Source organism: Equus quagga, chromosome 1, assembly GCF_021613505.1.
Source record: "Equus quagga isolate Etosha38 chromosome 1, UCLA_HA_Equagga_1.0, whole genome shotgun sequence".
Lineage (NCBI taxonomy): Eukaryota > Metazoa > Chordata > Mammalia > Perissodactyla > Equidae > Equus > Equus quagga.
This window is the reverse complement of record NC_060267.1, coordinates 123,663,084-123,677,023: the sequence shown is the minus strand read 5'-3', so window position 1 is coordinate 123,677,023 and position 13,940 is coordinate 123,663,084. Positions and strand designations below refer to the sequence as shown.

The 13,940-nt window shown below is 42.8% G+C and overlaps 1 protein-coding gene across 2 annotated transcripts in view; it reads right to left on the bottom strand.

The window, feature by feature from the left end:
- Positions 1-476: 476 nt before the first annotated feature.
- ADAMTS9 (ADAM metallopeptidase with thrombospondin type 1 motif 9) overlaps positions 477-13,940 on the bottom strand; it is a 166,166-nt gene continuing 152,702 nt past the window's right edge. For both annotated transcript variants that reach the window (XM_046672362.1, XM_046672352.1), the window contains 3 exons: positions 13,196-13,300; positions 4,157-4,251; positions 477-1,987 (listed from right to left, as the gene is read on the bottom strand). In XM_046672362.1, coding sequence (XP_046528318.1) covers positions 4,162-4,251; positions 13,196-13,300 — 195 coding nt within the window. In that variant the 3' untranslated portion in view covers positions 477-1,987; positions 4,157-4,161. The remainder of the gene's footprint in view (positions 1,988-4,156; positions 4,252-13,195; positions 13,301-13,940) is intronic.

The window sequence follows — 13,940 nt, the reverse complement described above, 5'->3', positions numbered from 1 at the left end:
ATTTGCCTGCTCCCCTTGGTGGTTGTGAGGATGAGATCAAACAGCAAGTACAGGGCCAGGCATATGTGATGCCACCTTACCATCAGCTGCTTGTTAGGCTTCTTTGGAAAGCTCTCATTTCCCTAGACCATCAGTCTACACAGTAGAAACCACTGTTAACCTAAAACTAACAACTAAGCCACAAACCTCACTGAAAACTCCTGTTCTGTTGGCTCACTTGTTCCTCATCAAACAGACAAGAGGTTATGTCTCTGATTTTCAGAAAAAACACTTCAACTGATTTGAGTGATGAAAAGACTGACCTTGGGGACAGTCCCCATCCCTATCTGTCTCTAGAATGGCAACTCTGATGGACAGAATTAAGAAAATCTGCATTTCTTCTCAATCTGGCAATCTTAAAGACTAGAGACATTTTCATTGCGACTTGAAACAGGAGTCCAGAAACCACGCAGAACACAAATGCTAGGATGTGGTCACGGTATTTATTCATAGTATATTTTCACAATGTATTAATAATGGAGAATAACACTTATTCATACACTGAGTATAACTTTTCCTGGAGCACTCTGGAGTTTGTTGGGGGCTGGAGACTACTGCCAGGTTTTTCCTAATCTCTTTGGTTTTTGGAAATGGGCAGGGTTTCTCAAACTGAGGGTCTGCCACGGGCCATTGGCGATGACTTCCCTTCAATCAGGTTGGAAGGGCAGAAAGACCATGGCTTCGCTACTTCCATTTTGGAAAGAAGTAACAAAGAGTGGATTAATGGAAGATCGGAAAGACTCAGGCATTCTGTAGTGCACAGTTCATTTCTTCTCACAATCGCCAATTACTGCAGCAGCCATGAACACTGGCAGGGTCTTAGGCTCACGGCCTGGAGAGAAGTCAGTCACAGGCCAATGTTTTCATGCAAAAGTCAATCCCGATGACTGAGAACCTGGTTCTGAACTTCTCCAGATGTGCTGGGGGTGTGAAGGTCACCCCCATTCTGTGCATCCTCTGTCTTGCACCTGGTAAACTTGGACCCCATTTTAGAATATCTTGGCAAAATGCTGAGAGGATCTCACTTTCGCAATGTCATTCTGCAATGAAACTGCTTGGGGGCCCTCCATTTACCCGCAGAGAGACCAAGGCACCATAAAGTGAAGCAAAGTATTAATAACAATAACAACAACAGGAACAAAGTCCAACTCTCTTCCGAGAGTGGCATGTCCAAAAATAAGGGTAAACAGCTGGTCTTACTTTATCCAAGTGATTCTGTCCATTGCAAATTGTCCTTCCATTCCTCCCTTTTATTAAAAGTGTTTATATTTCTGAGTCTGATGATCACTTAAATACATATGATATTAGCACCAAGGCAGCAATTTTTTTCCCAGAGATCACATGAAACTGGATAGATGCTTAATGTAATTAATAGCTGGTACAATCTGTGACATCACTAAGTTACTTATTGGCTAATGATACTTTCCTAGGAATGCCAAAAATACCCTTATACGACTCTTGTAGCACCTTGATGGCGGCTAAGTTGTTTTAAAAAACAAATTACAATTTAAAAAAAGTAACAATAAAACATTTACAGAGAGAAAGTAAACAATAGTGTACCGTGATAATGAAGAATCACTTTCGTCATAGTACTACATATAATGTAGAGTACGTAAAATGCAGTGGTCTGACTGCAAGGGACAAAATAATGCAAAAGGCAGTCATAATAGAATCATTTTACGTACAAAAATATTACATCACAATAAATAATTTCAAACATAAATATTAAACTTTACATCATTAGGATATTCCACATATATACACACACACATATACACATATGTATATGTGTGTGTGTGTATATGTATATATATGCATATGTACACACACACACACACACACACAAGCGTACAAGTCCTCACACACACACACACGCACCCAAATTTAAGGTGGAGGTATTGCATTACTACCCTTCATCCATCCCATAATGGCTTCCTCTTCAGAGCACCTGAAAACAAATGGACCAACCAGGAAATGTCAATCTTTGATCTCAAATGCTGTAAGTCAAGAATAGGTAAAACAGACATTTTTCCATATAGAATCTAAAAACAACACATTATTTTTTTTAGATTTTAAAAGTAATGAATGTTTGCTAAAAGACATATGGAAATTTCAGGGGAGTATAAAGAATAAAATAAAAAACCACTAGCCTGAAACCCCCGACCTGAGATAATACTCTTCAAAAATTCGTATATTTCCTTCTATCTTTTTTCTACAAATACATGCAAAGTTATATATATGTACTCACTCAAATTTTACTACATATAAAATACATACAACATTTTATTTCACTAGATATAAAATATATAAAACACGTATAAAATGGGGATCTCTAGTGATGCCTGCTGACTTTGCCTGCCACTATCCTATATCCCCCTTTGTGATAACAAACCCCTTACTGTCCTTTGAGAACCCTCTTTCTTCCAAATCAAGCTGTCAATCACCTGATTCTAGGTGGGTACATGATCTGTCTCCTGGACATTATGACTGGTTCAGAAGCAGCTACATGACCCAACCAGAGCCAGAGTTCTTGTGCAGAATGGATGCTAGAGGTGAGCATTTACTAGGGAGCATTTACTTGGGACCATGAACTGGAAGGATGATGTAAGCCTACAGTTTCCAGGGACCATGGTGTGGGGAAGATGATCTGCCTGAGAATGAAGCCAATTAAGAAGCAAGAATTGCTGACTGATAAAGAAACAAAGAGGCCCGATGACTCTTTTTGAGCCTCTGGATCAGCCATGCCTGAAGCTAACACACTGCTTGGATATCTCAGTTATTTAAGACAAGTTTCCTTTTTTTCTGTTGCCTATCCTAATTTAAGATAATTTTGAATATGGATGTTTAATTAAACATTGAAATATTGATACATAAATGTCAACTAGGTACTCCTGTGTCAGGATCTTGAAGAGCCATATAGGGTAATGTGCTGCTGGAAGCTGGGAGGAAGTGTAGGAGGGTCACAGGAGTTGGCTGAGCTCATCCCTTATAGACGAAGGCACTGGGACAAGAAAGAGTGACCGATTCAGTCCTCTGCCCAGCAGAGAGAGCACTTGGTTAGACCAAGACTGTCAAACTTTGACATGCATGATCCTCCCGTGGATTATTAAAATGCAGACTCTGATTTCATAGGTCTAGGGTGAGGCCTGAGACTCTGCATTTCTAACAAGTTCCCTGGTGATGCTGACCAGGCTGGGCCTTGGAGCACACTGTGAGGCCCAGTGTGTGGAACAGCGCATCGACTGAGAGCCCTGGCTTTGGTGGAGGACATCCCCGGGTTCTGCCAAGGGAATCCACTGTGACCTTAAACAAGCTACTTAATTGCTGTGGGCCTCAGCTTCCAGCTGTAAAATGAGGAAAACAGCCCCACCTCATTGCTATGTTGAAGAGTCAATGAAATAACAATGCCTATAAAGTGTTTAGCATGGTGTCTGACATGTAGTCAAGGCTCAGCGAATGCCATTTATATTATTATTATTATTATTATCATCATCTTGGGCAGTATTTCTCAAAGGTTGATCTGTGAGTCACCTGTATCAGAATTCCCTGTATTAAAAATACAGAGTCCCGGATCCACCAGAGACTCAATGAAGCAGCCCCTTGAGAGATGAAGACCAGTAAGCAGCATTTTTTTTTTGAGATTAACCCTGAGCTAACGTCTGCTGTCAATCCTCCTCTTTTTGCTGAGGAAGACTGGCCCTGAGCTAACATCCATGCCCACCTTCCTCTACTTTATATGTAGGACACCTGCCACAGCATGGCTTGCCAAGCGGTGCCATGTCTGCACCTGGGATCCGAACCGGTGAGCCCTGGGCTGCCGAAGCGGAATGTGTGAACTTAACCACTGTGCCACCAGGCCAGCCCCTTACTAAGTAGCATTTTTAATAAGCCCTGCAGAGGAATCTGAAGCAGGAAGCCCAGGTCCAAGGGTGGAGAACAGATGGCCTCAATCATGAGAGGGCAGATGAGGAGGAGAGGAAAAGGCGGAACAGTAATGAGTCAGCTCAAGATGCTTAACAGTCTCCTATCTGGGGGCAAGTGACCGGCCCATGTTTGCCAATTATTAGGCTACAGAAAGAACGAGAGAGAGAGAGAAAGAAACAAGGGTCCTACTTACCTTAACTATAAAACTCGAACCTCCAGGCCAGTGCCAGAGGACGGAGTACATTTTCCACAGTAACCACCGCACTTCCCTATGACTCGGGTACCATCCTGCAAGGAGAGGCACGATCTTAGACTGTCTGCTCGGCTACTGTTTCCAGGGTTTGCACTGGCTTTTTGGGAAATCATTCTTGCACACACAGCAGGCAGGCCTTCTGAACAGAAGCAGAGCCCAACATCATCACGTAAAGCAAGGGTTGACAAACTATGGCCTGTGGGTCTAATCCAGCCTGCCACTGTTTTCATATGGCCCACAAGTCAAGAATAGAGTTTACATTTTCAAATGGTTGAGAAGAAGCAAACCAAGAATATTTCTAGACACATGAAAATTATATGAAATTCAAATTTCAGCATCCATCAATAAAGTTTCATTGGAACACAGCCATGCTCATTTACCTAATGTCTATGACAGCTTTCACGCTACAATATCAGGGTTGAGCAGTAGTTGTGACAGTGCTCACTGCTTCATGCTGCTCCTCAACACACTACCCATGATGGGGACACAGTTTTAACTTGACAGTGTTTTGAGTACCATGCATACTACTCTATCACAACATTTTATTTTATTTACTTATTTTATTACCAGTGTATATCATCACGTCAAAACAAGAAGAGAAGAGAAAAGAGGACTTAGAATGTTGCACTCTGTAGGCACAGAGGTGTGTGGACTATTCTGTCACCAAATTTAGATAGCAAAGCATTGCATTTATCCTGCAATGACGCTACAGCTGTGCTGAAAGAATCCAATATACACCCACTTTACCAAACTCAGCATTCATCACAATATTCCCAACTCCCAGCAAAGCAATGATCAGAAATTTAAAAAATTTGAAACAGAATATCTCACCATACCATGATTTCTTCACAAAAATAAAAAATGAGTAAGGTAGTTTCCAAGTGGCTCATTGTTAGCCAAGCAAGGAAAACAGTTTACCATGGTGAGTTAGTGAAATATTATTTCATTGTAACAGCTGGAGAAATGTGTCCAGAGAAGAGAAACTTGTTTAATACTATTATCCTTTTGGCAAGAGCAGTTGTTCGACAAGTTAATGACATTGAGGGTGACATCAAAAATCAATTTAAAAACAAGGTAAATAATTCTGAGTGGTTTTCTTGGGCTCTTGATGAGGTGACAGATATTATTGATTCTGTCCAGTTGTTTATTTGAGGAGACAATGCCAACTGTGAAGTAACTGAAGAGTTAGCCTTCATGAACAGGCTGTGTGGACCAACCACAGGCGAGAATGTTGCAAAGAGGCTGAGAAAAGGCTAGTGCACAACAAATGACGTGGAATCTGCTAAGACATATCGATAACTGATGGTGGTAAACAATGTATGTGGGGCAGAAAAAGCCTTAGTTGGACAAGTTTACAAAGCTTATGAAAATGTAAGATGTGTAAGGCGTATGATTACGCGCTGTATTATTCATCAGTAAGTACTCTGTGGAAAATACTCAAATCTATCAGCTGTTACAGAACCAGCAGTGTCGATGATGAATTTCTTTTGTTACCGTGAACTTAACCATCATCTGTTTTGTAAATGTTTTGTCAGAACCAGAAGCTGAATACCCTGACTTATCCTCCCATACAGCAGTTTGATGGCTCAGCAGTAATAAAGTTTCACTGTGAATTTTGAGCACAGAGCACGGATTAAAATTTTTCTGAACAAGACGGGCTGCTGTCAATCACGGTGACGGAACGCTCAGTGGCGCTGGACATTAGCTTTTGCTACAGACTTGATAATGCTTCTTGATGAATCGAATCTAACATTACAAGACAAAACTGCACTTACAGGCAAGACTTGTGCCGTAGCAAAGTCATTTCAATAACAATGAACATTGTTTGAGTCATAAGTACTGTTAAACCACTTTACATACTTCTCATTCTGTCAAAAATTAAAACAAGCAGCTACGTCTCCATTCCACATTAATTTATAGTAGATATAGTTTCCAAGCTTGAACTACAGTTCCAGCAGCCTTTTTTGGACTGTACTGTAAATGCAAAGGAAATTTTCATATTTCAGAAGCCATTTAATGAGGCAACTGAGGAGCTTCCAGTTCACCTCCAATTGCAAGTGATTAATCTACGATGGAATGACATGCTAAAAGGCAAATATCAAGAGAAAACCTTAACAGAATTTTATCGATGCGTGCCAAGGCATGAATATGAAAATTATATGGTTGTGGACAATATTAGCATTTGGCAATACCTATCTGTGTAAAAAGACATGTATAAAGACGAAATACAGAAACTCTCATTTCAGATCAGCATTAACAGGTAAACATTTATAATCAGTTTCGATAATAGAGAATATTAATTAAGCAAAATGTTATCCTCCACCAATATTCCATTCTTCTCATTGGTAGATTTGTATTACTAAAAAGTATACTCAATTATCATTATCATATTTTGAATTTAACCAAGGAAAATTTTGTGCAAATTTGTTTTCTCTCTTGTCATATAAGTACATCTATAAGATCACTGATGGTTGTCTTTTGGCTGTCAAAGTCTAAAATATTTATTATCTGGTCCTTTACAGAAAAAGTGTGCTTACCCCTGTTCTAAAGCCTTGTGCGGTCTGTCCTTGCCTCCTCTCCAGACTCATCTTGCACCATCCTTTCCCTCTGTCCCCATCCCTCTGCATTTCTTCGGGTCGTTCTTCTGACATGCCCCTTATGACACAGGGCCCTTGCACATGCCATCCCCTCTAACTGCAACTCTCTTTCCTCTCCCTCTCCTTCTCTGTGTGTACTAGACCTCCCCAACTTTTGACTGGTAAATTCTGCAGAACCCAGCCCAGAGGACACTTCCTCTGAGAAACCTTCCTGACTCAGTTACCTGCTGCCTAGCACCCTGTAACATTGGGTAATTCTTTCTTTAACGTCTGTCTTCCTGCTAGAATGTAAGCCCTACGATGGTAAGATCAATGTCTTGTTAAAATCCAAGGGTATCCAGAACCCAGCACAGGGGTATGGCTCATCGTGATACTGAATACACACTTGTTAAATGAACAAATGAACAAATGAATGAGGCTGAAGCTGAAGTACACTTCTTTGTAAACTGCACTTCAGATGGCCCTGCTAATTAGTTCCCCTAATGCTTTACCATGGCTATGAAAAACTCCTTGTCTAATTGTGGCATCATTTCCCATTGTGTAAATTTACCACGTCCTACCAGCTACCCCCACCCTCCACTCCTGCATAACGTTTGGCATCTTAGATGTTTCACATTTCCCACTATTGGGACTAACACTGTGATGAACCACATTTGTGCCTGCGTTTCAGGATATCTTTGGGCTACATTCCAAGAACTGGGTCAAAGGGCTTGAAGATTTGGTTCACATAGCTAAAACATGAAAGTCTCTTGCAAATAATGAATAATCTTGTTAACAAAAAGAAAAAGAAAAACGTTGCCAATGTAACAAATAAAGACAAAGAGAACAAGATAGTTTCTCTCTTTTTTTCTTCTTAAATCTGCATGCCTTTGATTATGAGTGAGCTTGAGTTGAGAGAGTGATCCCTATCACCTTACTTGGGCGGCATGTCACCTCTGGAGCTAGTCTGACTCCACCAAGTGGATTCGAGGCCAGGCCAACCTTCTAGCCAGGAACATTCTCCCTGGGCTGAAGCATTGGTCTGGCAGCCTTAAGGATGCCGACATGTCTCCTGTGTCATCAAAGCTTATGCTTTACCCCAAACTCTCTCCTGACCCAGCAGGGGAGATAACCTGAGTCACACTGCCCCGGGCTTGTACTGCATCTTTAAGTAAACTCTTTAAGCCTCAGTTTCCTGGTGCATCTGTAAAATGGGGATAATATTAGTCTCCCCTCCTAGGTTTGTTGTAATTGAAAGAATGCATGTAAAGTGCTTAGCACTAATGCACTGATCGGCCTAATGTATGCGCTCAGTAAATATTAGTTATCATTATCATAAAGGTATTTTTTATGTGTGGATCTCCATTATAGCCTGTTCTCACAGAGATGAGGAAAAGTCTGGGTAATTATAAAACCGCTGATCCTGGCTTTGCAATGTTCATGTTATTTCATTAACTGGGACTCTGCTAATTTGATTTAGATAAAGGCTGAGCTAAAACTTATTTTTACTACAGAATAAAAAAAATACTTAGAAAATGAATAGCATAAACCTTATTGTCATGGAAGTCATGCCTCTTTCAGAGAAAAAGGTATGTTTTCCAGCATCCACGAAGCACTCACTCACATATAATGAAACACTAATTATAAATCATTTTTATTTCTTCATTAAAGCAGGTCCTCTAAAAACCTCTTTTCAATGAATATTTTGTTAGCCCAGTTTGAGCTGTTACATATAATTACAATGAATGACTCTGTTCCATTAAGAATAGTTTATAGGTCATACTTTTCACCAATTTCTCTGTTGTTCTCAGTCAGTATGGCCAGGGAGGTTGGTTCACGTGATTTAGGAAACCAAACACATCTTTGATTGAAATGTGTTTATTCACATTTCTTTGGGGCATGCTGGTGGTGAAATTGCCCATAAAACACAGTATTTATGGTTTTTTTTTTCAAATATAGCCCAAAACAGTTACAAATATATGATATGTATAAATGCTAATTTCTATGGAAATATACAGAATAAAACATACACATATAAAATGCAGTTTCACTCTACTTGTCAGTAGTATGATTTTTATACTTGGTGGATATTTGGATTTTCATAAGTGAACTGTGGGTTAGGAGACAGCCCACCATAGATAAACACACACACACGTATGTATTTATCTCATGTGACCTTCACTCTGCTGGTTGTAAGTGAACTGAAAGATAAGAACTGAGTCCAGCTCCTCTCTGGTAACACAGCTCTCATTAATTTTTAATTTCAAAGCAATTCTTTGATTTACAGCTCTTCCTTCAGTACAAGGAATGTCTGTTAGGCCCTCGGGCCAGGCAGCCAAGCCTTAGAAACATAGATCCCTACCTTCCCACTGACCCTGCAAATTCCCTGGGCACAGAAGAAGCAAAAAGACCTGTGGGCACTTCTCCCATCCGGCCTGAAGTGGACCTCCCTTCACTCTGCCCAGCTACGAAGGCTGTTCCAGAACCTCCTCCTGGATGGAGGGTGAGATAGCAGCTCTGAGAACGGGGTGTGGGGCTGTGGGGGACTTCCAGATTGGGCTGAGGGTCCTTTCATACCCTGAGCACGTTCCTGAGTTGAGGGTGCACAGAATGTCCCTGGCAGAGGAGCTCGCAACTTTGGCATTTTCTCTCCAATGTCACATCTGAGCCATGCTTCCCCGTCTGTGTGTCTGCCCACATCTGAGGCGTGCTCCCCTCTCTGCCCACATCTGGGCCATGCTCCCTTGTCTGTCTGCCCCTCACACACAAGTAGAGTAGAAACTCGTTGGTCCCTGAGCCAAGCCTGAACAGCCAAAGCATTTCCCTGGCAATCCACTGCTTGGCCAAGGAGATGTCCCACGCGCCTTACTTCCGGGTGGGGTGTGGGCCCCCATGGACGTAATCCATGTGGTGCTATGCATGCCAGCCAGGTCCAGGCTCAGCCTGTGCTCAGGCTACGGTCCCCTGTCCTTCCTTTAGGTGCTATCCTAACCACCTCAAGTGAGCCTGCTTCCTCCATTGTCTTGGCCAACTTCTGAAACCTTATGGCAAGCCTCAGGGCTATGAAAATGGTATAACTTTAACAGCTAACACTGTCTTGCCCAGCGGACGGCACACAGCTTTACATGCCCATCTCATTTACATTCCACAAGAACCCAAAGGGATGAGGGCTACTGCCATCCCCATTATGGATGAAGAAACCAATGCCCCTCGAGAAGTTCAATAACTCGCCCAAGATGGTAGAGCTAGTAAGTGCAGATTCAGGCAATCCGACTTAAGAGGCCGTGTGCCTATCCTCTATCCTCTGCAGCCTCTGTGGGCTTTGTCTTCAGTACCAGGGGCTGGGCCTGCTGTGGCTGGAAAGACCGATTCCAGCAAACAATGTCACACACTTACCCTCTATCCTTACCTTCTCAACTTACCCTCCAAGAATTTGATGAGAAAGCTAGAGGAATGGGACTTAATCCATGCACACTGCCCAATAAACAGCAGCTATTTCAATTATAAATTATTTTTATTAGTTAAAAATAGGAGAAGAACTCTTTCCACGACACAAAAGGGAGCCAACAGTGAACCTGACATTGAGTCTTATTTTTACCAGTTTTACTCCTGGTGGTGAGACAGCGCCCCTGCCTTCCAAGTGGTACTGGCCATTCAATTTTACCCTCAATGACTAGAATTTTCCTTTAGTTTCGCTTGGGGGAAAACATTTTATTGCCAACCAGGTTTGGAAAATTGAGGTTTTCATGGCTTTTCCCTCTGTAGCTCCCAGCAGAAAAGTGAAAGAAAGTGAGGACTGAATCCAAGCAGGGCTCTTTGGAGAGGAGAGAATTAGGACTGGCCAGGATCTGAGAGCCACAGAGGGGACCGGATCTCAGGTCTTCAAAGGCAAGATGATGGTGGTCAGTACGGGTGGGAGTGGGACACTGCACAAATTTTCCAAAGTTTGTCCCATGGAACACTGGTTATTTGGGAAAATTAAAAGGTGAAACTTTGAAAAGAAGGTTCTGTGGTTGGTTTAACTTAAGTCAGTGTTGCTCAAAATGTGGTCCAGGCCAGGGGCATCAGCATCTCCTGGGAAACTGTTGGAAATCTACATTTCGGCCCGCCACCCTCCTCCCACCCCCAGGCTGGGTGGCTGAGCAAGTCCTGGAGGTGGTGCCGATGCTCGCTCAAGTTTGAAAAGCACTGATTGAAGGGAATGCTGGCTTAAGTAAAGTCACACAGGTGTTCTTCCTGTGTTCTTCATTCCAACCTCTAATACACTAATACCTACAGTCTCTCTTCAAGAAGGAAATACACAATTTTTTCCAAATGCTTTTGGCCACAGATGCCTATTTTCATGTAGCATCTATAGAGGATGCTGCTCCGTGGACCGCACAGCAGGTCAGGCACACAGAGCAGCATTTCTCAGGGCTGCCAGGAGCCCAAGATTGCTTAGTCCTGGCTCCCAGGGATTCATAAGGAAGTCTCGACAGACCCTTGAGATTAATTTTGAGCTCAGGCTCTCTGAGCTGTCTTGGAACACTAAGGTTAAAAAAAAAATTGCCGACAGGCAATTGTGGAACCAACTTCCTCCAGTACAGGCTCGGGGAACTGCCAGCTCGCTCATTTGGCAGGGCAGTGATCATTGTCTCCATAAGGTGGCGCTCCCGGCTGTAATTATTTTTAGTTTCTGGATGAAACCTCACTATTGACACTAGCTAACATAGAATTGAAACTTACGTTACACAATTTACAGAGATGGTTTCCTACATAATCATACTTCATGTCCAACCACGATGTAGGCAGTTAATTTTTTTTTTGTTCCTGAGTCATTGAAACAAAATATATAGCCCCTGGTGGGTAGGTGTGGGGAGGAACATGATAATTTCAGGACACATTCTGAAACACACATTCTAAAGCAATTGTGCTCTCTCTCCGCTATCTTTATTCCTTTCAGCGCAAGGAAAAATATTTAATGATTAATTTACGAGCAATCAATAAGGCCATTTCGTTTATCAGATTTGAGGTAGCTGATTGGCTTAGAGAAAGAGGGAATGAGCGAGTTTTATTCACAGATGCAAATTTAACTGTGGCAGCTACAAAAAGGGACCAGGAAACTGAGATTTCCTAGGAAGGCACAATTGGATGTTTATTCCTTTCCCAGAGGGAAGCAGGTTGAATTTCTTCTTTATAGTCTGATTTTGATAGGGCTGCTAGATTTAGCAAATAAAAATATAGAATCCCAACTCCTACGTGAATTTCATGTAAACAACAAATATGTTTTTAGAACAAGTATGTCCCATGCAATGTTGAAGACGTGCTTATAGTAAAAAAAAAAAAAGGCCCTCGTTTATTTGAAATTCAAATTCAACTGGGCATCCTGTACAATGTTGCTTGGCAACCCTCCTTTGGAATAATATCACGCTTTCCATTTCTCTTCTTTTTCTTCTCCTACTCACATTTCTGAGGGGACCCTGAGGCAGAAGGCACGATGGAAAGGGCCTGGGGCCACAGGCCACACTCCAAGTCTCCCATTTGCCATGGGTCAGCTTCCTGCCTCACATTCTCAGAACTTCGGAGGGCAGGCTGTGATGGGCTGCCGCTTCTGCCCTGGCTATACATGAGCATCACCTGGGGAATCTCAAATACTACCCTTGCTCCAGAGATTCCCAGGCAGGGAAGCTGGGTGGGCCTGGGCACATGCATTTTAAACTTTCCCAGGTGATTCTAATTACACCCAGGCTGAGAAACAGTCCACAGACCTGCTTCCCAAGCTGTACTGTGCTTAGGAGCCACCTGGGGACCTTGTTGAGCTGCAGATCCTGACTCAGAACCTCTGGGGCCGCAGAAACTGCATTTTCAACAAGCTCCCACGTGGATTCTGATGCTCCACGTAAGCCACACCTTGAGTATCAAGAATTTAGAGCACGAAAAATTGATGATTGTAGAACCCGTGTTTCTTTACCTCTCCACAAACTCTCCTAAGTTATTCCTTTCTTTCAGCCCTGTCTGTATTTCAATTTTCCTTAAATAAACAAACATCATTGTTCCTAGGTTCACCAAAGTGAATTGAATGTTGGCTAATTGCAAGGAATCAGAGCCACACACTCGCTCAGAGGCTCCTTAACTGCTTCTAGCTTCCTGGTCAGGCATCCTTCTAATTACTTGGATGGTTCACAGGTTCACATCTCCGGGAAGAATTCACCAGAAGGGAAGCAAGGCTCTCTCTGCTCGACTCACCTACACATGCTTCACCTTAGATTTATTTTCTAAATTTTCTTCCTGACACCTTACAAAATGGTTCGAGGAAGTGGGAAAGCACATTCGTTCCTTCAGCAGCACCACCACGACGGAGGGAGGGAAGAAAGGAGGGAGGGAGAGAGAACAAAACCCATCCCCCAACAATCGGTAACCTTACCAGCGACTTCTTGATGTCAGAGACGGCGTAATTCCCTTGAGAGATCCATCTGGCAGAATCAGTTAAAGATAGGCCGGTTCCGTAAAGGTTAATGCTAAAACGACCCTGGAATAAATGCCCAACGAAAAAGACTTTTAGTTCACGTGACGTCCCAAGCAAAGGTCACACAATAAAAGGTAACTTGGAAAAGAGAAACATATTAATTATGATAGCTACTAATTATTGAGGGTTTTTTGGAGGGGGGATTGTTCCGGACCAGGCACTTTAGGTGCATCATCTCATCCATCCTCGCAAGAGCTCTATGAAGGGGGTTTTCTTTACAGATGGGGAAACTGAGGCCCAGCGGAGGTGATTAACTTCTCCAGGATATAGTTAAGGTCCAACTCACTTTTTCCTGACTTCAAAGTCCTCGCTCTCCACCACCGCCATTCTGCCTCCCTAAAACAGCAATCCTGGTGTTGCTCACAATTATCAGATTCCTTCAGGAACAAAATGCCACAGTGTAATTTTTCTAACAAGATCTCGCTGCCAAAGCTTCCTGGGCTTCAGTTCCCCGCGGTGCTGAGCACTCCGCGTCCTGAGCACAGCGGGGCGGGAACTTCAAAGGGGAGGCGCGTTCTCCGGCTCGGCCAGCAGAGGGCGCGCGCAGCCCGTTCCAGACCGCCTGGGGACCGCGGCCGCCTCTTCCCGGCCGAGGGGACCCGAATCTCCCAACTCGCTTCAGGATTCTTCTCAAAACGTGGCC